The 20,309-nt window shown below is 65.3% G+C and overlaps 2 protein-coding genes across 2 annotated transcripts in view; one reads left to right on the forward strand and one right to left on the reverse strand.

The window, feature by feature from the left end:
* The window catches only part of CE3H7orf50 (chromosome E3 C7orf50 homolog), a 108,460-nt gene extending 107,509 nt beyond the window's left edge, over positions 1–951 (forward strand). Inside the window, exon 5 of the mRNA XM_030300480.1 lies at positions 287–951. Coding sequence (XP_030156340.1) covers positions 287–469 — 183 coding nt within the window. The 3' untranslated portion in view covers positions 470–951. The remainder of the gene's footprint in view (positions 1–286) is intronic.
* Positions 952–7,472: 6,521 nt separating this feature from the next.
* LOC115503931 (cytochrome P450 2W1) lies at positions 7,473–12,606 on the reverse strand. The gene is made up of 9 exons (XM_030300481.1): positions 12,433–12,606; positions 10,943–11,105; positions 10,495–10,644; positions 10,267–10,424; positions 9,020–9,193; positions 8,528–8,666; positions 8,236–8,420; positions 7,943–8,084; positions 7,473–7,693 (listed from the first exon to the last, which is right to left on the reverse strand). Exons 1-9 carry the CDS (start codon positions 12,604–12,606, stop codon positions 7,473–7,475), a joined length of 1,506 nt encoding a protein of 501 aa, XP_030156341.1.
* Positions 12,607–20,309: the final 7,703 nt, after the last annotated feature.

Genomic DNA, 20,309 nt, shown 5'->3' on the forward strand with positions numbered 1-20,309 from the left:
ACATCCAATGGCTGCAGGGCCCCGAGCCCTCGAAAAAGACCGGGAGACTGGCCTGCCCTCCCCGCCTCCCCCAGCCCCGTGGTCCCACAGCAGCGGCACGGGGTGGGAACAGGGGTGCGGCACACGGGGCCCCGCACCGTCGGCGTGCCCGGGGCCGAGATGACGCCAAGCTCTGCTGCCTGGAGGAGGAGGCGGTGAGCCGCCTGACGCCCGGGCCCGCTCAGTGTCCACGCTCGTCACGTCACCCCGCCCGGCCCCTGACGCTCTGGTCCTCTTCCCCCACCAGGTTCCCGACGAGCTCTTCTCCACCCTGCTGGCCTACCTGGAGGGGCTGAGGGGCCGGGCCCGAGAGCTGACGGTGCAGAAGGCCGAGGCCCTGATGCAGAAGTCAGACGAGGCCAGGGGCGCGGACACCCTCCCGCTGGGGACCATCCAGCGCGTCCGGCAGGTGCTACAGCTGCTGTCCTAGGGCTGCCGGCGGGCCGGGTCACTGCCACGGCCCCAGGCGGTCCCGGGCCTCTCGGTGAGGGCGACAGTGTCCTCCCGGCAGTGGGGCCCCAGCGAGGGGCAAGCGGGGTCGCAACAGGGCAGCGGCCGGTGGGCCCGGGGACTTCCGGGGGCCGGGCCCCTGGCCCTCGGGAGGACTGACTCCACGATGACAGGTTTTCACGCCTTCGCAACCGAACGGGAGCACTTGGGGGGCAACCTAGAGACACTGGCCTGGCCTCTGCGTGGCCTCAGAGCCCACAGGGAAGCCGAGGGAAAGGCCTGTTTTCTACTGGAATGACTCAGAAATCCACCAGAGCCAGCCCTTCCCGCCAGCAGTGGTCCGTCCCTGTTGGGGGCTGAGGGCGGTCCCTCCGGTGGCGGCCAGGGCTGCCTGGTCACCTGCCTGCGTTCACCGACCTTTTCCACTCCTGTTTGCAGTAAAACCATCCTGTGTCGGCCGTGGCTCTCGTTCTGTGTGTTTCGTTCTCATTTGTGCGTTGATTGACCACGAACGTGCGTCAGGCCGTGGCCGTAGCCCCCCCAGGACGGCGTCCTGGCGAGACTCCCCGTGTGGCGCTTTTGCCTGCGGGTGCCCAGCACTTGCTCTGCAGGCCGCTGTCTGCACGGACCCGGGACAGGCTCGTTCTATGCCGAGAGGAGCGCTGGGTGCGTTGAGCTCCCCAGAAGTCACGGGGCTCCCAGTGCCCCGGAGGCTGCGCTCAGGGCACCGCGGCCCACACCTCCTCAGCGAGTGGGGGAAGTCGGTGGGCGGCCGGTGCCGGGACCGCCTTCAGGAGGCCTGCACTTCCCGGCACCTGTACGTGGAGAATCACAGGGTGGTGGAGATGTGGTGGTTTTAAAACTCATCCACCCAGGCTTTGGCGCTCTGCCCGCGGGGACGCGGGTCAGTCTCCAGCATGGGATGAGGCATGCGTGGAGCCGTGCGGCTGTGAGGCCAGGACAGGAGGCGGAGGCAGGCGGCGCCCTCTGGACGTGTGCCCTTGGGACTTGGCGGCCTTCACGTGGGAAGCCCCTGCCGGATGGGGAGGCTGTGTGGGGAGCCACCTGGGTGATGGCAGGCCCTCCAGGGGCTTCCACCTCAGGTGACACCGTGCGAAGCAGAGGTGAGCTGTCACCACCGGGTCCTCACCTTGCAGGTTTGTAAACCTGTTGCTGGGGCGCGTGCAGTAGACCACCAGGACAGCACGAAGGCGTGTAAGGTGAACTGGTTGTGTCCTGTCACGGTGCCGACAGTGAGTCACGGGCTCCTGGCCTGTGCGTAGACCCCTTATTCCAGAAGAAGGCCTGGGGCCTCGCTGTGGTCGCACCTGGCCTGGCCTTTCCAGCCAGGCCTTCCCCCGAGGCGTCCCCTCCCAGCAGTGTCCCCAGCCTCGGTTTCTGCTTTCACTTGAGCTTCGGGGACCGTGAACCACCCGTGCCGAGGGACGCTTCTCCTTGATGGGGTCAGGCCTCAAGGTGAGGGTTCCCCAGGCCAGGAGGGGCCCAGGCGTCCAGAGGGCCCTGGGCTGGTGCTTGGGACCTCCCCTCTCTCACCTGTAACCCACACCCCTGGGTTCTGAGGGTCATGCGGCCCCACCTCCCACCCAACACCCACGCCTCCCCTGCGCCCCCCCCAGGGGCAGGGGTGATACTCCGCCACTCCCCGGGGGCATCTGGCTCCGCCCCTCCCACTGGTGCAGCTGAAACCCCGCCACGTGCACACACACACCCACTTCCGGGCCAGAGCACCTGGCCGCCCCCTCGTTGGCTTTTAGAGACAGAGGGGAGGTCCCGACCCTCCAGGCATCAGTGAGATCCCGAACAGGAGGCACTTTGGAACCCCGAGTTGGCGCAGGCCTGTGAGTGCGTCACCAATCCGATGTGTTGGCATCACGGCTCCACAGATAATTTGGGGGCGTCAAGCAATCGGGGTGCCAGCCTCACAGTGCCTAACCTTTGAGGAGGCACCCAAAAAACACATTAAGGGGCGCCTGGGGGGCTCAGTCCGTTGAGCACCTGACTTCGGCTCAGGTCATGAGCTTGCAGTTTGTGGGTTCGAGCCCCACGTCAGGCTCTGTGCTGACAGCTCGGAGCCTGGAGCCTGCTTGGGATTCTGTGTCTCCCCCTCTCTTTCCCCCTCCCCTGCTTGTGTTCTCTGTCTCTCAAAAGTAAACATTAAAAAATACATTGAAAAGTAGACACACAAAGGAAGACCCATAAGCTAGCAAAGGCTTTTTTTTTTTTTTTTTTTTTTTAAGGAATCAGGGTTGATCAAGAACCATAGCTCTGGGTTTCCTGGCAGCCAAGTTGAAAAGGGGAATGTGATGGGTCCCAAGTCCTCATCATCTGTTAATGGAAACAGTCGGGAGACCAGGGCACTCCCTTCACTTGAGCACAAACGCTCCCGATACCAGATGGGAGAGGGCTCTTTCCTCTCTAAGGGCTCCTTCCAGGGCATAAAGTGCTGTCTACTGCAAGGTTCCCCCTGGCAGAGCGAGGAGACACAGACATGTCACCTGGGCGCACCGGGACCAACGTCACTTGCTGGGGGTGTCTGTCAGAGACGGCATGGATGAGGCCCCCGGGACAGTGACGTGGGAGAGTCTGAGCCCCGGGGCCAGGCCACGGCGTGGGGTGGGGGCCGTGCGTGCTGAAGGACGGTCTGTGAGTCCCTGACTCACCAAGGTCTGTGTGGGGCCCCTGGGCCAGGAAGCTTGACCGTGGCACTGTTTGCCCGTCGGCACCCCCAAGCCGGAAACAACCCAGACGTCCAGCAGCAGGTGACCGGGACACCAAGGCAAACAGCACTCAGCAGTACAAGGACAGAAACGCTGACACAGGCCACAGCGTTGCACTGGGCAGGGGACCTCGGACCACAAGGGGGACCTCAGACCGCTGTTCCACTGACACGAGATTCTGGGAACGGTGAGCTTGCTCACCTGCGGTGACAGAGCGCCCAGGGGCAAGGGCGCCTTCGGGGACTGCGGCCACACAGCGTGTGCAGGTGTCAGATGCGTTCCGGGGAGCAGAGACAGAGCCTCGCGGGGCCGAGCTCACGGCAAAGCATTTTGGAAGGAAAATGGTAAAGAAGTTCGTTGTCACCTTAATGTCTGTTCTCACCAAAGTTCCCCGCGTCCCTCCTGGAGACCATCTCGAGCGCTCCATCGAGAATGGGTGAGGGAGCGACCAGACTTCCCGGCCGTCACTGCCGACGCCATCACCCTGCCCCACCCTCCAAGGAAGCGTCCTTCCTGGGACTCGTGTCCGAGAAACGTTCAGGCAGGTGTTTCTGTTGACCTCCTGCAGTGACCATTGGCCCCCCGCCAAGCTTCCCCTTCCGGTGCCCCCCGGAGAGCGTCCTTGTTTAGTGAAATCAGTGCTTATCCAGCAGGAATGTCCCTGACAGGTGACATTAGGTGGCCATGAGCCAGGACCCCTGCCCTGGGAACGGACCTTCAGCCTCTCGTGTGTCTGCCCTGGGGGTGGGTGTCCCAGCGGCCCTGGGAGCTTGCTTCTGGTTTGGGGGCCAGTGGTGTGACGGGACCAAGAGCCACCCGCCGGCCCCCAGGGGCTCCTTCCCTCACAACCAAGAGGAAGGGCGCTGTGGCCATGGGAGCCGACGTTCAGGGGCCCAGCTGCCCCCTCCTCACCCGCAACGTCTGGGACCCTTGATGGACGTCTGCAGAGGCTCCTCCCGAAGCCCATGCAGGCTGGAGGCTGAGCTCTTTGGAGATGCAGCCGGCAAGAAACGGGACCCCAAACTTGGAAGTGTCCACCATGGATGAACGGACAACACAACACGTGCCATCCACCCACGAAACACTATTCGGCCTTAAAAAGGAAGGAAGTTCTCGCACCTGCTCCAACATGGGCGGACCCTGCAGACACCACGGTGAGTGACACGAGCCAGACACGGGAGGACACTCACCGGGACCCACTCCCATGAGGCCCCGGGGTCGTCACACTCACGGACACGGGAGGACGTGCACTGAGACGCACTCCCACGAGGTCCCGGGGTCGTCAGACTCACGGACACGGGAGGACACGCACCGGGACCCACTCCCACGAGGCCCCGGGGTCGTCAGACTCACGGACACGGGAGGACACACACCGGGACCCACTCCCACGAGGTCCCGGGTCGTCAGACTCAGGGACACGGGAGGACACGCACCGGGACCCACTCACTCGAGGTCTCGGGTCGTCAGACTCAGGGACACGGGAGGACACGCACTGGGACCCACTCCCACGAGGCCCCGGGGTCGCCAGACTCACGGACACGGAGGAGACGGTGGGGCCGGGGCTGGCGGAGCAGGTAGGGGTCTGTGTGTAATGAGGACAGAGTCTCAGTGTGGGGAGATGGGACGTGCTGGAGCCAGACGGTGGGGCGGCCGCACAGCAGCGTGAATGTGCTCGGTGCCCCTGAGCTGCTCACTCAGAAGCGGTCGAGATGGTGATTTCCGTTATGTGTGTTTTACCACAAGAAAAATGCAAAGCAAACAGGAGCAACCAGCAGATGATGGGGCAGAGGCGGGGCGGGGGGGCGTCCCATCAACACCGCGGTGGAGCCCCCATCATGGAACGAGTGTCTACACCGGGTCAGGGCCAGACTGAGCAGCTCTCTGGAGCGGGTGGGCGGGTGAGTCCCCCTTGTTTGCAGAGGGGAGGGCAGCGGCACGCCTGGGTCTCCAGATCACTCGTGCAGGGGCTGGGCCCAGTGGGGGTGCTCGGGGGCAGCGGTGACGGGTGCTTTCCTCGTGGGCCAGACGTCACAATTGGCATGTTGTGCACCTTCGGTGTATAATACGTTTATTCTGTGTCCACCCCATAAAGCGGGGGGGGGGGGGGGGGACAGATATTCCCCAGACGGCCCCGGCTCTCCTGGGCCCCCGCCAGTTCTCCGCAGGGGTGAGGGGAGCCTGAGAATAGGGGGCCCGGAAGTCCCCTGCAGGGGTGAGGGGGGTGCCAGAGCCTTCCGCGCCCTGGACCGGGGTGGCCGAGGATCCCTCTCACGCCAGCCCTCCGCCCGGCCCACCTCAGATCTGCACCAGCCCACAGGCCCGAAGAGCCGAGCCGCGGGCGCCTGGGGTCGCCGTGGGGATCTCCTGCCTAACGTCCCGCCAGAGCTCCCGGGGTCCCCCACAGGGACCCGTTCCCACCAGAGCCGCCAGCCCTGATGCAGCCGCGGGGCGAGCACCGTGTTTGTGAAGCGTTTTCCTCCGGGATCTACACCTTCCAAGCCCAGCACAAAGGCTTCTCACATTTATTCTTCTCAAATCAAAGCAATTACCCCAAAGCAGCAACGACCCTATTGGACTCTGAGGAGAAAAGTTAAGTCACCTTGGACAGTGGTTCGTTTTGACGCCTGTCCCTGTGAGTTAGGAAATAGCGGTTCAGTGTGTGCGTCCGGCCTCCCGGCTGACGCGGGACCGCCCCGCAGGTGCCGCGGGCCCAGCTCCTACGGGGGGCGTGGCTCCTGGAAACGGGGTCCAGGCAGCCCTACGTTCACCACAAAGAAAGGAGACCCCCGTAACCGCTGCCTTCGCTTCTAATGCTCACCTCTTCCCTTTTCGGGCTGCCCAACCCCTCCCACCACGCCCGCCCCAAGCAGCACAGTCTCTTCAGCCAAGAGCTTCTTGAAAGGATTTCCACAGCCATTCCAGAATGTTCTGCCTCGCCCTGAAGGATGCTGTCAGTTGATCGGCCGGGATGAACTCGGATGAGATCCACGCTCCTTGTCGCACGTGACCCCGCTAGACTGAAGCGGCCCCGACCCCTCCACCCAGGTGTCAGATGTTTGAGACAGAAGCAGTCCGGCGACAGAGAAAATCCTCGCCCCCCCCCCCCCCACCACCCAGGTCTTTCCAGAAATAAAAGATACCCAGTCCATACCCCTTCCCCCGCAGGGCCCACCATGTGAATGGCACATCCAGAAGCACGCGAGGCCACGGCCACGGCCCCGCCCCCTCTCCCTGAGGGAGAGGCTGCCTGACCTCTGCCAGCCCCCTGCACCCCCCACCCAGGGCTGGGGACGGGGGAGGGCGGCCAGGGTGGCTGGAGTCCAAACACCATCCCGCTAGGCTCCCGGGCCGCCGGTGGGTTGCCAGATACGTACGCGACCGCAGATCACTGAATTTCGGGTGCGTGGAAAGTGTGTCCCATGGACACAGGCTGGAGAGCCCCCCACTCGGCCCCCCTGACCTGGTGTCCCCGGTCAGCAACAGATCGCTGCCCTAGGAGTTACCATACATCTTGGGCGGGGAGCTGGGCTTCGGGTATGAGGCTGACTGGCTCGGGGGGGGGCCCGCGTCCTCCCTGCTCCCCTTCCCACCCAAGCCTCTGGTAGCAGCTGACCCTCGATTGGCCCATGTCCCAGGGCTCAGGGTCCTGGCTCCAAGGGCAGAGCGCCTCCTGGATACGGCCCCCCAGGAGCCCCAAGAACAAAGTGGGGTCTGCGGGAGACCCAGCACAGAGCAAGCTGGGAACGCGGGTCTGAGGCCGGCCTCTAGGTGGCTGTCACCCTGCCACCTGCCGCCTCCCCGCACCCCAAGAGCAAGTGGCCCCGAGGGGAACCTGATGGGGGCAGCGTGAAGGGTAGGTGGGTGGGGAGAGGAGGCATCGGGAGCCCGGGAGGCGTGGGGTGCGGGAAGGGGGCACTTCTCCACTGGGGAACGGGAGGCACCCTGAGGTTTGGGGGGGACCTGAGTGCAGAACGAGGCAGCGCTGCCGCCCAAGGGGTCTGGGGGCGGAGGGTGGGGAGGGAGCCCGGCTGCCCCGGGGAGACAGGAGGAGGAGTGGTAGAGATGCCTCGGGGCAAGGGAGCTTGGCAGGGGGCTGGGCCCCCGAAAGAGCACGATGGGGCCCAGGTGTGGGGTTCCGGGGGCCACGGCAAAGAGCCCGGCAAGGGGCACAGTGAGGGCTCTCCACCCATTTGTCCGGCCTCCGTCATCCACAACGCACCCCGAGCCAGGACCTGGGAGAGTGACTCAGACCCTCCCCGGGTCTGCTTGGGCAGAGCCCCCGTGTCTGGGCACCGCGCGGAGGGCCTGTGCCGGCGGCCGCATGGTGAAGGCCGGGGCGGGCGTGGTGTCCAGGGCGCCAGGGCTGAGGCCCGGTGGGGGCAGCAGGCGGTACCTGTGGAGGAGGCCGGCGAACAGCAGAAACAGCTCCGACCTGGCCAGGCTCTCCCCCACGCAGACGCGGCGGCCTGCGAGGGAAACCGAGGCACAGGGCTACCAGCCTGCCCTTTGCAGGGCTGTGCCAGGGGGGCTGGCCGGTCCCCTGGAGAGGTGGGGACCCGAGAGCAAGGTGCGGGCCAGCTCCGAGGGGAAGGGATGGGGTGCTGGAGGCCGTGGGCAGTGGGAGGCCCGGGGGCCTGAGCTTCCGAGGTCCCTGGTGAGCAGGCTCCTTGGGGGTGAGGGACCCCGTGCCGCCCCTGCCCGCGAGCTGGGGGTACCTGCAGAGAAAGGCAGGAAGGCTGCCCGCTTCACAAAGCGCCCGTCGGCGTCCAGGAAGTGACCCGGGTTGAACTGGCGAGGGGTCTCCCACTGCGTCTTGTCCAGGAGCACCGAGCTCAGCAGAGGGATTACGGGTGTGCCCTGTGGGTGGGGCGGCAGGTGGGCTGGGCCCGGCGCCCCCTCCCCCCGGGGGCGTGCCCCGCGAGACCCAGCTGGGCCCAGCCCGACGACGAGAGCAGAAAGGGGGAGGGGAGCCCTGCCCATCGTGTCGGGGGCCAGGAGGGGGGCCCACCTTGGGGAGCAGGTAGCCGCCCAGCTGGGTGTCAGCCGCCATGCACCGCGGCACGTGGGGCAGGAGAGTAATGGAGCGCTGGACCTCGTGCAGCACGGCGCTGGTGTAGGGCAGTGACCGCTGGTCCTCCAGCCGGGGGGGGCGCCCGGGCCCCAGCACCCGGTCCAACTCCTCCTGCACCCGGCCTGCGGGCGAGAAGGTGGGCGCCCGCGTCCCCGCGAGCCCCGGCCCCCCCGGGCCCTGGGGGACCCCGCCCACCGACGCGTGCTGGAAAGGGAGGCTGGGGGCTCACCTTGCACACTCGGGTGCGTGCTCATCAGGAGGGCGGCCCACTGCAGCGTGGCGGAGGTGGTCTCTGTGCCGGCCATGACCATGTCGAGAACACAGGCCACCATGTCGGCCTCGGCAAACAGGCCGTGGGGGTCTTTCCCCTGCAGAGTGGGTTGGAGAGGACTCGGCCGGCGGCTGGGCGCCACGGACCCACCCCCCCCCGCCCCGCCCGCCCGCCCCCCCCCCCCCCGCCAGCTCCAGGCTCAAGAAAGGAATGGAAGGAAGGAGCCAGGTTAGCAGGGCACCTGCTACGTTCTGGGCTCGGCACATCTTTGCTGCCACCCCTGAGGCAGGCACTGCAAATGCCCCGTTTCACAGATGGGGAGACCGAGGCCGAGAGCGGCCCCCAGCTAGGAGAAGGGGGAGGTGGCGCAGGGCCAGCCCCGCTCCTCCTGGGGTGGGGCCCCCAAATGCCCGCAGGCCTCTGAGGCGGGAGGGTGCGTCCCGCCCACACCTGGCCCTGCTGGATCAGGGCGTCCATGTAGCTCTGCACGGGGCCCACCCCGGGCGCGGGGGGCCGCCGCGTCTCCAGGAGGGTCCTCAGGATGGCTCGCACCTCCTCTATCTTCCGAAGGACAGGCCGGTGCAGCTGGAGGAGAGCCCCGAGCCGGGGGTAGATGTTGAACAGCTGAAGGCAGAGAGCGAGACCGCCGGGGAAGGGGGGATCAGGATGCCGTCCCCACCGCGGGCCCCGCGCCCCCCAGCAGGTGTGTGCACCTGTGCGGGTTCCCAGGTGCTGCCCCGGGACTCCAGGCGGACCTGCGGGGTGGGGGACTGCCCGTGGCCACAAGAGGGCACCGGCTCGCACTGCTGCTGGGACCGCAGCCTGGGCTCCCACAAAACTCTCTGTCCCGGGACCGGACGGCAGGTGACGCGCCTTGACGGGTGGCTTCCCTGACGCGGGGCGGCTGTAATCACGCCCCGCCCTCCGGCCACCAAAGCCGTAGGACAGAGAAGGGGGAGAGGGTCGCCTGTGCTGCCAGTCATCGGGACAGAGAATTTGCAAACTTCAGAGCTCCAGCCGAGCCACTGTGGGAGGGAGGCCACGGAGTGTCTGACCAGCCAGCGCGTGTCCCGCACCAGGTGGGGCCTCGGCAGCTGTCCACGGCTCTCCTGGCTGCGCTCGCATCACTGTGCACCCCCAGGACGTGAGCGATCCCTGGATCGAATTGCCCAGTGAGGAGCCGGCACACGGGGTGGGGAGGCCCGGAACATTCCACTCCCGCCCCCCTGGTCTCCGTCCTCCCGGGGCTTCCGCGAGGAGGCCAGATCCTCCCGCCCAGCGGACGGCAGGGGCTCCTAGGAAGGAAGCGGGAGGACTGGAGACTGTGCTCAGCCCCTGCCTCGCGCCCGTGGCCGCGGGTCCATGAGAGATTGGGAGGAAGAGACCCGGCGGCGCTGTGGCATCCCTCTAAATCTGTGCCCCACACCTAGATGCGTGCGCTTAGCGCCTAGCGCTGAAATTGCCGCGACGGTGAACGTTTCACGTTTTGGAAAAGAGTGCGATGCCCACGCCCCTGGGAGTCGGGAAAACCAGAGGGCCAGTTCGCGTGACTTCTGTGGCGCTGTGGAGGACCGATACTGGGTGGATCGTCCCTGGCCGGAAGGGCTGGGGGACAGGGGGACATCGAGCCCCACGTCCAGGGAAGAAATGCTCAGCTCCCTGACCCCCAGCCGAGGCCGGGAGCAGCCGCCTCTCACCTGCAGGCTGGGGGTCCCCAAGAGGACCATGACGTCATCGATAAGCCTCAGCAGGGACACGAACATGGGATCCTGGTAGTCGAAGCGCCGGCCGAAGAGGAGTGTGAAGGTGATGTTGGAGGGGGCCCAGCCGAGCAGGGCCAGGGGGAAGGGCCGGCCTGGAGTGGGAGGGACACGGGCCTCAGGGGGTGAGGGACCCCCACCGGGGGGTGCCCGGCCCCCACTCACCTCCGTAGCTGTCCAGCTGCCCCATGAGGCACCTCAGCTCCTGCAGGATCTTGTCGACCATGGGTCCCCTCCCCACGCCCAGGTCATGGAGGGTGCGCACAGTGAACTGGCGGGCGGCCCTCCAGCGTGCCCCCGATGAGAAGAAGATTCCTGCGGGCCGGGCAAGTCGCCGCTGAGTGACGCAGGCAGGGAGCAGATGGGGCAGACCCGACGTCGGGGGCCTCACCCCCGTGCCCGAGCCCCTTCTGCCAAGAGCTGGCCTTGGCGAGCCTCGTCCCCTCTCGGTGCATGCTGGTCTCCTGCCCCGTGGACACCGTGTCCCTCCCCGGGAGCCACGCTGGGCACACTGTCTCCCGCGGCTCAGAGACGCAGACCCCCGCCCCGGGGTCCGGGGACTCCCGTGCTCCGCCGGCCTCCGCCCCCTCCGCACCCCACATGGCACACCTACCCCCACCGCCCTGGATGAGCTGGAAGACGGCGACGGGGGGTCGGTCGGCCAGCTTTGACCCAGTGCCCACCAGGGCCTCCCTCACGGCCTCGTAGCCGGCCAGCACCACCGTCTTCTGGAGCCCCAAGTGCACAGTGAACACCGGCCCGTACCGTTCCGAAAGCTGGTGGGGACGGGCAGGAATCAGCCAGCGCCCCCCCCCCACCCCCCGCCCAAGGCTGCACCTGTGCGGGGCGGGCTCAGGGGGACTCAGAGCCATGGGTGGCCTAGGCGGGGCCTGTGGGAACTGGGCCGGTGGAGAGCAGGCGGAATAAAGGTCCAGGAGCCAAAAAAGCAGGAGGTGTGCTGGCCCACGGCCCCTCCCCATCCATTCCGGGAAGGCAGGGGAGGGGGCTGCCATTGGTAGGAGGGGCTGTCTGCGGGGCGGCCTCCCGAGCTTGACCCCCAGAGGCCCCGCCCCTGCCCAGGCACCCCTAGCACTGAAACCCAGATGGATGGGAGCAGTGCCCGGGTGGCCTCGACCGCTCAGTTTCCCCCACGCTGACCCCCGGGGCACAGAACGACAACACGTGGCTAAGGCTGGCCTCCAAGGCCGCCGCCTGGGGCCACTGCCCTTCTGTGCCTTTACAGATGGGGAAACTGAGGCCCAGAGGCAACAAGTGAGTTGCGGCCAGTCACACACACTGAGGGACAGAGAGGCCCGCCCTTCCCGTCCACACCCGCTCTGCTCCCCGCATGCCGGAGTGTGGCCTACGGGCCCAGCGCTGGGCACAGCCCGCGACTCGGGGGCCCAGGGTGCTTCCTGGAGAGGTGCCCCCGAGGGGCCAGGCCCGCAGCCCCCTCTTCTCCTCCCACATCCAGGGCCTGGGGGGCCGCCAGGCAGCCACTAGGAGGTTTCTGGAAGTAGCTGCATTTCTGGGGAAGCAGGGAGGGTGGTCGTGGGAGCCGTAAGCGGCCCAGGAGTGGCTGGATAGCCCTGGTCGGGCGGGCGCCGGGCCATCCGTCTCCTGGCTGCAGGGCAGGGCAGCCGGCCGGCGACCTGGGGCCAGGACTGTCCAGCCTCCAGCCCAGGGTGGGAACAGCCACACCCGCGGGCGCCCCCCCTGAGGGCACACTCGTGCGCTACTCCAGGTCCCTCTGTCACCACACCTCTGCTTCCTGGTGCTGCTCCCAGGGGCACCCGCCTCCTCCCCACCCCCACTCTGGCTGCCCCCAAACCTGGCTCTCCTGTAGGCACTCATCAAATGCTGCCTCCTCCGAGGAGCCCTCCTGGCCTGACACTCCTGGCCCCCTGCTCCCTGCATGGCCCATCTGCTTCCCCGCGGGGGCGGGGGGGGGGGGTGTCCTCCTCTCTTCCCCAAGGCAGGGTGGGCACCTGGGCCTACCCAGGCTGGGACACGGACCTCCTACCCCACCGGGGGCCTGGAAAACGGGCTCAGCTTCCCCTGAGGTGGGGCTGGGCTGCCCAGGCGGCCGGAGCCCTGACCTACCTCCATCAGTGACCGGTCCTGCTGTGACACGCGCAGCACGTGCAGGTTTCCGATGAGCGGCAGTGGGCGTGGCCCAGGGGGCCAGCGAGGGGCTGGGGAGGGGGTGCGGGTGTGGGCTCGGAGCAGCCCCCAGAGCCCCAGGAGCAGCAGGAGCCCCGCGAGCAGCAGGGCCATGAGGACGGCGGGCGGCGAGGCCCCAGCTCCCCCACCTTGTGCCTTATAGGCTGTCGGGCAGGGGGAGGGCGTGCCGGGACCTCGCCCCTCCACCCAGAGAATGTGGACCGAGCGGTTCACCGGGGACAGCCAGGCAGCTTAAAGTGACAGGCGTGCGCGGAATGTGGGGTCGCGTCTGTGGCAGGGAGCCAGGACGCCAGGGGCCGTCTGGGGGGCCGCCGTCCAGACCTTGTGCTTAAGGCGTCTCCGTCCCTTGCCTGCTGGAGAGAACACGCCGTGGTGGCCACTGTGCCCCTCCCACCGGCCTCTGCTTCCTGCCTCGGTCTCCCCTTCGGAACTGGGGCTTGTGGGGCTTTGGGAGCTGGGCCCGAGCTCTGAGGGGAGCTCTGAGCCTCCCTCGACAGGACCCATGGGGTAGGAGGTCTGTGGAGACCCCGCGGACGGCTCTCGAAGGTCCGCACAGCAAACGCCTCAAACCCCAGGGCCTTCAGAGGCTGCCAGAGGGCCCCCTGCCGTGTCTCAGATGGCAGGCTTTCCCTGGTGACAACCTGCTCCTGTCACCTGGGGCAGGAGGCACTGGTCTATGCAGGGCGGGGCAGGGGCAGAGTGGGTGACGGCCGGCCAGGCTTAGGAGCCCCCGTGTGTCTGTGCTGCATGAACTCTGGGCTCCTTAACCCCGGCGCCCCTGCTGGGAGGGAAGGAGGCCCCGCCGGGGAACGAGCCGCGAGGGGTGGGAGGGCCGTTGGCATCAGAAGTGGCTGGGCCTGCTCCACACCTCCTGCCCCAACATGACGAGTTGGAACCCCAGCCCCACGCCGGGCCCCTCGCTGCGGGGCCTGTCTCCCGGGGTACCGTCCACGCCCCTCCACACTCCCGGAGCCGAAGCAGCCCGTAGGCCCGTACCTGCTTCCAGCCTCAATTTGCACACGTCCCGTGACGGGGTGCTCGCTGGCTTTCGGGCGGGCTGCCCTGTCGCACAGCTGTGGGGCTTCCGTGAGGGAGGATGGTTCTCCAGCGGCTGCGTCTCTGGGTCATCTGGGCTGAGTGCCCGGTACCAAGGCCGCTGCTAGGTGCTTCGGCTGGGGCTCCTCTCTGCCCGGGACCGTCCACTGAATTAATTCCACAAGCGTTTCCGGAGTGTGTGTGTGTGCTACAGGCTCAGCCGGCAGCTGGGGCCGCAGAAATCGGTGGTCAGGGATCCAAACAGGGCCCCCAAGTCCAGTGGAAGAGACCCACGTGGCAGTGGCCGTGCCACTGCAAACTTCTGAGGTATTGGGACCAGAGTCAAGTCGCCAAGCGGCGGGGCACTCCAGCAGAGGGAACAGCATGTGCAAAGCCCAGAGGCCCCGTGCCAGCAAGGAGCTGGGCGGGGGCGTGAGGCTGGAGATCCGTGGCTGGAAACGCAGGAGGTGGGAACTTGGGGTCCCTGGGGGTGGGGGCTCCATCCTCCGTGGCCTCCTCTTTCAGGTTGCTGAGGCCTGGGCTCCTGTGAGCCACCTGGGTGCCACCTCCCCGGGCCCTGTGGAGCAGGCCGGGCCCCTGCAGGGAAGGCTGGGGGCACTGCCTACAGGGGGTCTATACTCGGCCGTTTCTGGCGGGTTTTTTTTTTTGTTTTGTTTTAATGTTTATTTTTGAGACAGAGAGACACAAAGCGTGAGCAGGGGAGGGGCAGAGAGAGAGGGAAACACCGAATCCGAAGCAGGCTCCAGGCTCCGAGCTGTCAGCACAGAGCCCTACACGGGGCTCGAACTCATGACCTGGGAGATCATGACCTGAGCCGAAGTCTGTCGCCCAACTGACTGAGCCGCCCACGCACCGTCGGTTTTTGGCGTTTTACCTGCAAGACCTCTGAGCTCCTCCCGACCGCCGAGGAGGTCACCCCCGCTTCTCAGAAGGGGAAGAGGGGCTGGAGCTCCACCACTCTGATTGGCCGGCTCCTGGGGGGGGGGGAGTCCACCACTCTGATTGGCCGGCTGCTGGGGGGATGGGGATCCACCACTCTGATTGGCCGGCTGCTGGGGGGGGGGGCGGTGGGGTGTGGTGGTGAGGGGCTCAGACTTGGGAATGAGCCCCAGCCCTGTGGGCATCCTGACCGCGTGGTGTTTTCTGGGGTTTAGCGTGGACCCAGCCAGGGGCATGTGACCACAGGATGTGGCAGGCAGGCCCCTGTGCGTGGGGTGAGCTCAGGGGAGGCCAGCTGGGCACCCGGAGCTTCTTAGAGCCCGGCCTGCGAGGCTGGAGCCCCTGGTCAACAGAGTCAAATCCGGTTCACAAGGGTGGAACTGGGTGCTTGGCCTTGAATTTTTCCAGGCAACGTGAGTGTCGAGGGCTCCCTTACATCCAGGCCCCGGAAAGAGGAAGCTGGGGGTGCCCGGCAGAATGTCCCAGCATATCTGCGTCTCTGCCCGCTCCCCCCCCCCCCACCCCGCCACGGCAGGGTCCTGCTCAGGTCCCCAGGGGCCCCACGCTCGAACCAATGTGAGTCCTGGGGCTGCGCAAAGCCACCCACAGCCGGGTGTTGAAAACATCAGAAACACGCTGTGGCGGGCGGGCCCAGAAGTCCCACGGTGGTGTGGGCGGCCGTCCCTCGTCGCCAGCCCCCGCCCAGGGTGGTCTCACCTGGAGACCCGCCCCTGCAGAGACTGGAGGTTGCACGTCCGTGGGCCCTTCCCTCCCCCATCAAGGCACCCCAGCTCCAGAAGGCTTTCTGCTAAGGTGTTTCTTTGGATACTTTTCCATTGAAACAGACAATGCACGTGCCCCAGCCGGGGAGTCGGACCCGCGGGGCGCCCACAGAGCCCCTCTCTCATGCATCCTTCCAGAAACACTCCGGCACGCACCGTCATCGTGTGCCTTTTTCGGTTGTGTTGACGCTTTCATTTATTAATGTAGCAAACAGCTCCTGTGCGGAGCTGAGACCCGTAGACAGCCAGGAAGCCCTCGCCTTGGCCAACTTCCAGAAGGCGGACGTCCTGTCTCCTCCTGCCCTGTCTCCCTCCCTCTGTTCAGTTGCTCCTTATTTGTAAAGTGACAGCGTGGCGGGATCAGACAGCAGCCTCCTCCTCTGGGACCGCTGCCTCGTCTCCTCTCTGTTGCACTGTCTCTGGGTCAAAAACATCCTGGGTGCGCGTTTCTTTGTGCTGTAAAATCAGTTCCTAGAACCAGAATCCCCGAGCCAAGGGGCTGCTGATTCTGGCAGATGCTCCCACCGTCCCTCCCGCTGACCCACACCCGTGTGGGTGGCGTCGGGAGGGACCCTCGCCTCCCGGCCTGCGTTCCCATCTCCTCTGCCTCCTCTGCGGCTGCTCCTTGTACTGCCCCCACTCGATGCCCAGGCCGGGTGGGGGCTTCTGGGTTCCACGCGGCCCCCTCTCGTCCCCGCCCATGCCTCCTGTCAAGGGGAGCTGGGGCCTCGCCGCCCGCCGTCCTCATGGCCCTGCTGCTCGCGGGGCTCTGGGGGCTGCTCCGAGCCCACACCCGCACCCCCTCCCCAGCCCCTCGCTGGCCCCCTGGGCCACGCCCACTGCCGCTCATCGGAAACCTGCACGTGCTGCGCGTGTCACAGCAGGACCGGTCACTGATGGAGGTAGGTCAGGGCTCCGGCCGCCTGGGCAGCCCAGCCCCACCTCAGGGGAAGCTGAGCCCGTTTTCCAGGCCCCCGGTGGGGTAGGAGGTCCGTGTCCCAGCCTGGGTAGGCCCAGGTGCCCACCCTGCCTTGGGGAAGAGAGGAGGACACCCCCCCCCCCGCCCCCGCGGGGAAGCAGATGGGCCATGCAGGGAGCAGGGGGCCAGGAGTGTCAGGCCAGGAGGGCTCCTCGGAGGAGGCAGCATTTGATGAGTGCCTACAGGAGAGCCAGGTTTGGGGGCAGCCAGAGTGGGGGTGGGGAGGAGGCGGGTGCCCCTGGGAGCAGCACCAGGAAGCAGAGGTGTGGTGACAGAGGGACCTGGAGTAGCGCACGAGTGTGCCCTCAGGGGGGGCGCCCGCGGGTGTGGCTGTTCCTGCCTTGGGAACACTGATTTTCTCTGCACGAAGAACAACTTTCAAGCTCGAGATTCCTGAGCTTCAGGGCCCTGCCCACACCTCCTGGGCTCCAGAAAGGACCCTCCAACCACCTACAGGGACCTTCCTCCATGTCTCATGGCATCTGGACCTCACTGTTCTGTGCCAGTTGGGAAAACCACCGCAAACTCTCCGGAGCAGTGTCCTGGGCAGAATGGCCCCCCCGGAATTCATGTCTCCCTCGAATGTCAGAATGGGACCTTATCTATAAATAGGGTCTTTGCAGATCAAGTTTAGAGGAGGTCATCCTGGATTAGGGTGGGGGTGTCCTCATAACAGACAGAAAAGTAGAAGACAGACACAGAGGGAAGAAGGCCAGGTGACCCTGGGGACACCATGGAGCGTGTGGCCACAGGCCGGGAACCAGGGCCACCGGGAGCTGGAAGAGGCGGGAGGACCCCCCACCCCCGCCGCCGGCCCTCTCAGGGAACGCCCACCTCAAGTTCAGCCTCTAGAAGTGGGAGAGAACCATTTTCTGGTGGTTAAGCCCCCAGATTTTGGTGCTTTGTTACAGTGGCCCTGAGACTCCTGTAAGGAATGTTCAGAACAATTCCCAACAGGCAGGAGTCAGGCAAGTGGGTGACGCTGGGTCCTTGCACTGTGTTCTCGAAGTCGCCGTCTAGCCAGTCTGCCTGAGCATCATTCAACTACATGTGACTTACCATTTATTACTGACCCAGCCCAGGTGCCCTCAAGCTAGACGTTCATATGGAGCAAACAGAAAAGCTGCAAGTGATTGGCGTTCCTGTAAAAATGCAAATCGTTCCTGTCTGGCAGAAAAGATCATCCCGAAGGTTATGGTTTATTGCCCTGTGAGGGATTAACCTGTTCTAGGCCCAGCTTAGCAATCTGACTCTGGTATCTTTTTTCTTTCTCTGACCGCACGCGGCTATATCGGGGCCGGGGCGCCCTTCTTGGAACCAGCTTTGCCATCGGGCCACACTCCTGCACCCATGCATTAAATGAGACTCCGACACAGAGGCCGTTTATGTTTCTACTGGAACTACGGTTTCAGCCTTTAGAAAAGAACACTTGGGCAGCAGAATTTATTAAAGTGGAAAGACCAGAGAAAGTTTCAGGCAAGGTTCCATCCAGGGGCTGTTCGTACAATGTGACTCTGCCCTACTCCCCGTCGGGAGCGGGCTCCCGGCCCTGGCATCTGGCTGGGGGCGTTTGGCCCTGGTAGAGGCAGTGCTCCCAGCCCCAGGAGTGCACCGTCTTGAAGTGGGTCCCAGCCTGAGGTTGAGCAACCCCAGCCGATGCCACGTGGGCCTTCTCCAAGGCCAGCCCACACTCCAAGTTCTCGTGCAAAGCAGATTGCCGTTTTACACCTCTGAGTTCGGGCCGTTCGTTACACGGAGCTAGATAGCTCGTGTGCAGGCTGCGTGACCTTGGACGAGGAATTTAACGTCCCTGGGAGTCTCTATGTGTGAGACGAGGGTAAGAATACTGCCTGGCTGGGCTCGTCCTTTAAAGACTAGTAACGGGACGTCCCCTGCGCACCAGACGCTGTTGTGACAATCCCACGTGAAGCAGCCTGGCACAGAAGGCCCTCCCCGACTTTTTGTATCTGTGCACCAGAGATGAAAATCCCTTCGTTCTCTCCCGGCCAAACGTCTCATATAGAGCAATAATCATTTGCCAGGTACGGACATGTCAATTAAAAGCTGGCTGTCGCCTCTAGGTCACAGGGCCTGCAATGCTTCATTGGTCCCTCAGGGCCGTCGGACAGAGAGGCTGCAAGGAAACATTGGGGGGCGGGGCTGTCCTTTTTCCTGCTAAGTAGTGTGATCTAGTCAAGTGGAAAAGTGCTATTTGCTGGGTAATAAAAGCGTCTTTTGTCCACGGCCCTGGAAACATATTAATGAATAACCCAGTGCGTGGCCCCTGGTGCTAGCCACGTAAAACAGTCTTTTATGTGACAAGATCAAGGTGCAATTTTCCTTTTGTAGTTTTTAGTGGGTACAGAACACCAGACTGATCAAGGCCCCAGCAACCGGAATGAGCTTTCCCTGCGGCCCCACCGGACCCTACAAACACTAGGGCCCAGCTCCACGCGCCGCACGACACACAGCCCAATGTCACGTGAGGCACGGAGATCCACTGCAGAGAGGCAGGAGCGAGTGGGGAGCTGGATGCCTCAGGGCAGGACTCGAGGAGGGGGCAGGCCCTGAGGTGGGGGCTGTGAGGGCTTGTTGGCCGGGCACTTCTCGGCAAGGCCCCTCAGTTGCTGGAACCGGCTCCTTCTCCTGGCGTTAGGAGGAGGTGCGGTGCAGGATCGCGTCAGGAACCGGTGGGGGAGGGGGGCGCGGGGTGGGGGGTGCAGCCGGTGAGCTGTGCGACTGAGGACCCAATTTGCTTATCTCCAAGGCCTGGTATGTGGTTGGCCCTCGGGGGGCACGGATGAAGTTTGGAGCTCATGACAGAGTCCTGGAGCACAGGGGCGCTGGTTGGGGGTGGGGCAGTGACCCACTTCCTCCGTTCAGATGAAATCGGGATGCCCAGTTGGGGAAGAGGGGTGGCTGTGCAGGGTACAGCGCTGGGAGGAGGCTCAGCCTCGAGAGCTGGGGTCTCCACTGAGCCCTTTCGCCGTTGTTATTGTTGCCATAACGACAATAATAAGCGGTTTCCAGAGCTGACTTTTATTCTGTTACAGGTTGAACTGCACCACCCCTCCCCCACCACTTCATATGTTGGGAGTCCTAGCCCCCAGTACCTTAGGAGGTGACCTCTTTGGTAAACAGTGTCATCGCAGATGTAATTAGTTATGATGAAGTCATTAGGATGGGCCCTAGCCTAGTCTGACCGGTGTCCTCACGAGAGGAGGACATCTGGACACAGACACACAGGGGGATGCCGTGGGACGGTGAAGGCAGAAGCAAGGCCCAGCGGCCCAGCAGCCCCCAAGACTGCCTGCCGGCCATCTGCAGCTGGGGGCGGGGGAGGGCAGCCTGGAGCCGGCTCTCCCAGAACCTCCAGGAGGAGCCAGCCCCGCCGCACCTCCTCCGTGTGGGACATCCGGCCTCCAGAACCCGGAGCGACCACCTTTCTGTAGCTGAAGCGGCCCAGGGTGTGGGACTTTGTTGTGGTGGCCCTCACTCCTTCCTTGTCACCAGCTGAGCCCCCCCCCCCCCCCCAGACACCTGGGGATGCACAGCCACCCGCACAGCCTGCCGAGTGCACTCGCCCTTGGGCTTCTTGTCGTCTCAAGCTGTGTGTCTGGGTAAAGTCCAGCCTCTCTGGACTTCCGTTTCCTCATAAGGACATGACGCCGGCCTCTGCCCCTCGGTCGCTGTGAGGGTCAGACTGGCAAGGACCCGGCAGAGCAGCCTGGATCAGGGCCTTTCGGAGCCCCCTGGGGCGGGGACGGGGACTGTGGTGAGGGACGGGGCCTGATGGGGGGAGGGCATGCCCGGGCGGGGCCTGTGTGGCGAGGGGGACCGGTCCCGTCGGTGGAGAGGAGCCCGGTCAATAACGGGCGTGGCACCTTCGAGGCGAAGACGGGGCCCTGCAGCGTGGGGGCGGGGCCTGGGCGGCGGGGGCGGGGCTTGCCGCCCGCGGCCGTTCGCCGCTCGACGTGCTCGGCGCTCTCGCGGGGCGCGCTCGGCGCTCGACCCGCCGCCCTGCGTACGGCGCGCGTCCT

Source organism: Lynx canadensis, chromosome E3 (genome assembly GCF_007474595.2).
Source record: "Lynx canadensis isolate LIC74 chromosome E3, mLynCan4.pri.v2, whole genome shotgun sequence".
Taxonomy (NCBI): Eukaryota; Metazoa; Chordata; class Mammalia; order Carnivora; family Felidae; genus Lynx; species Lynx canadensis.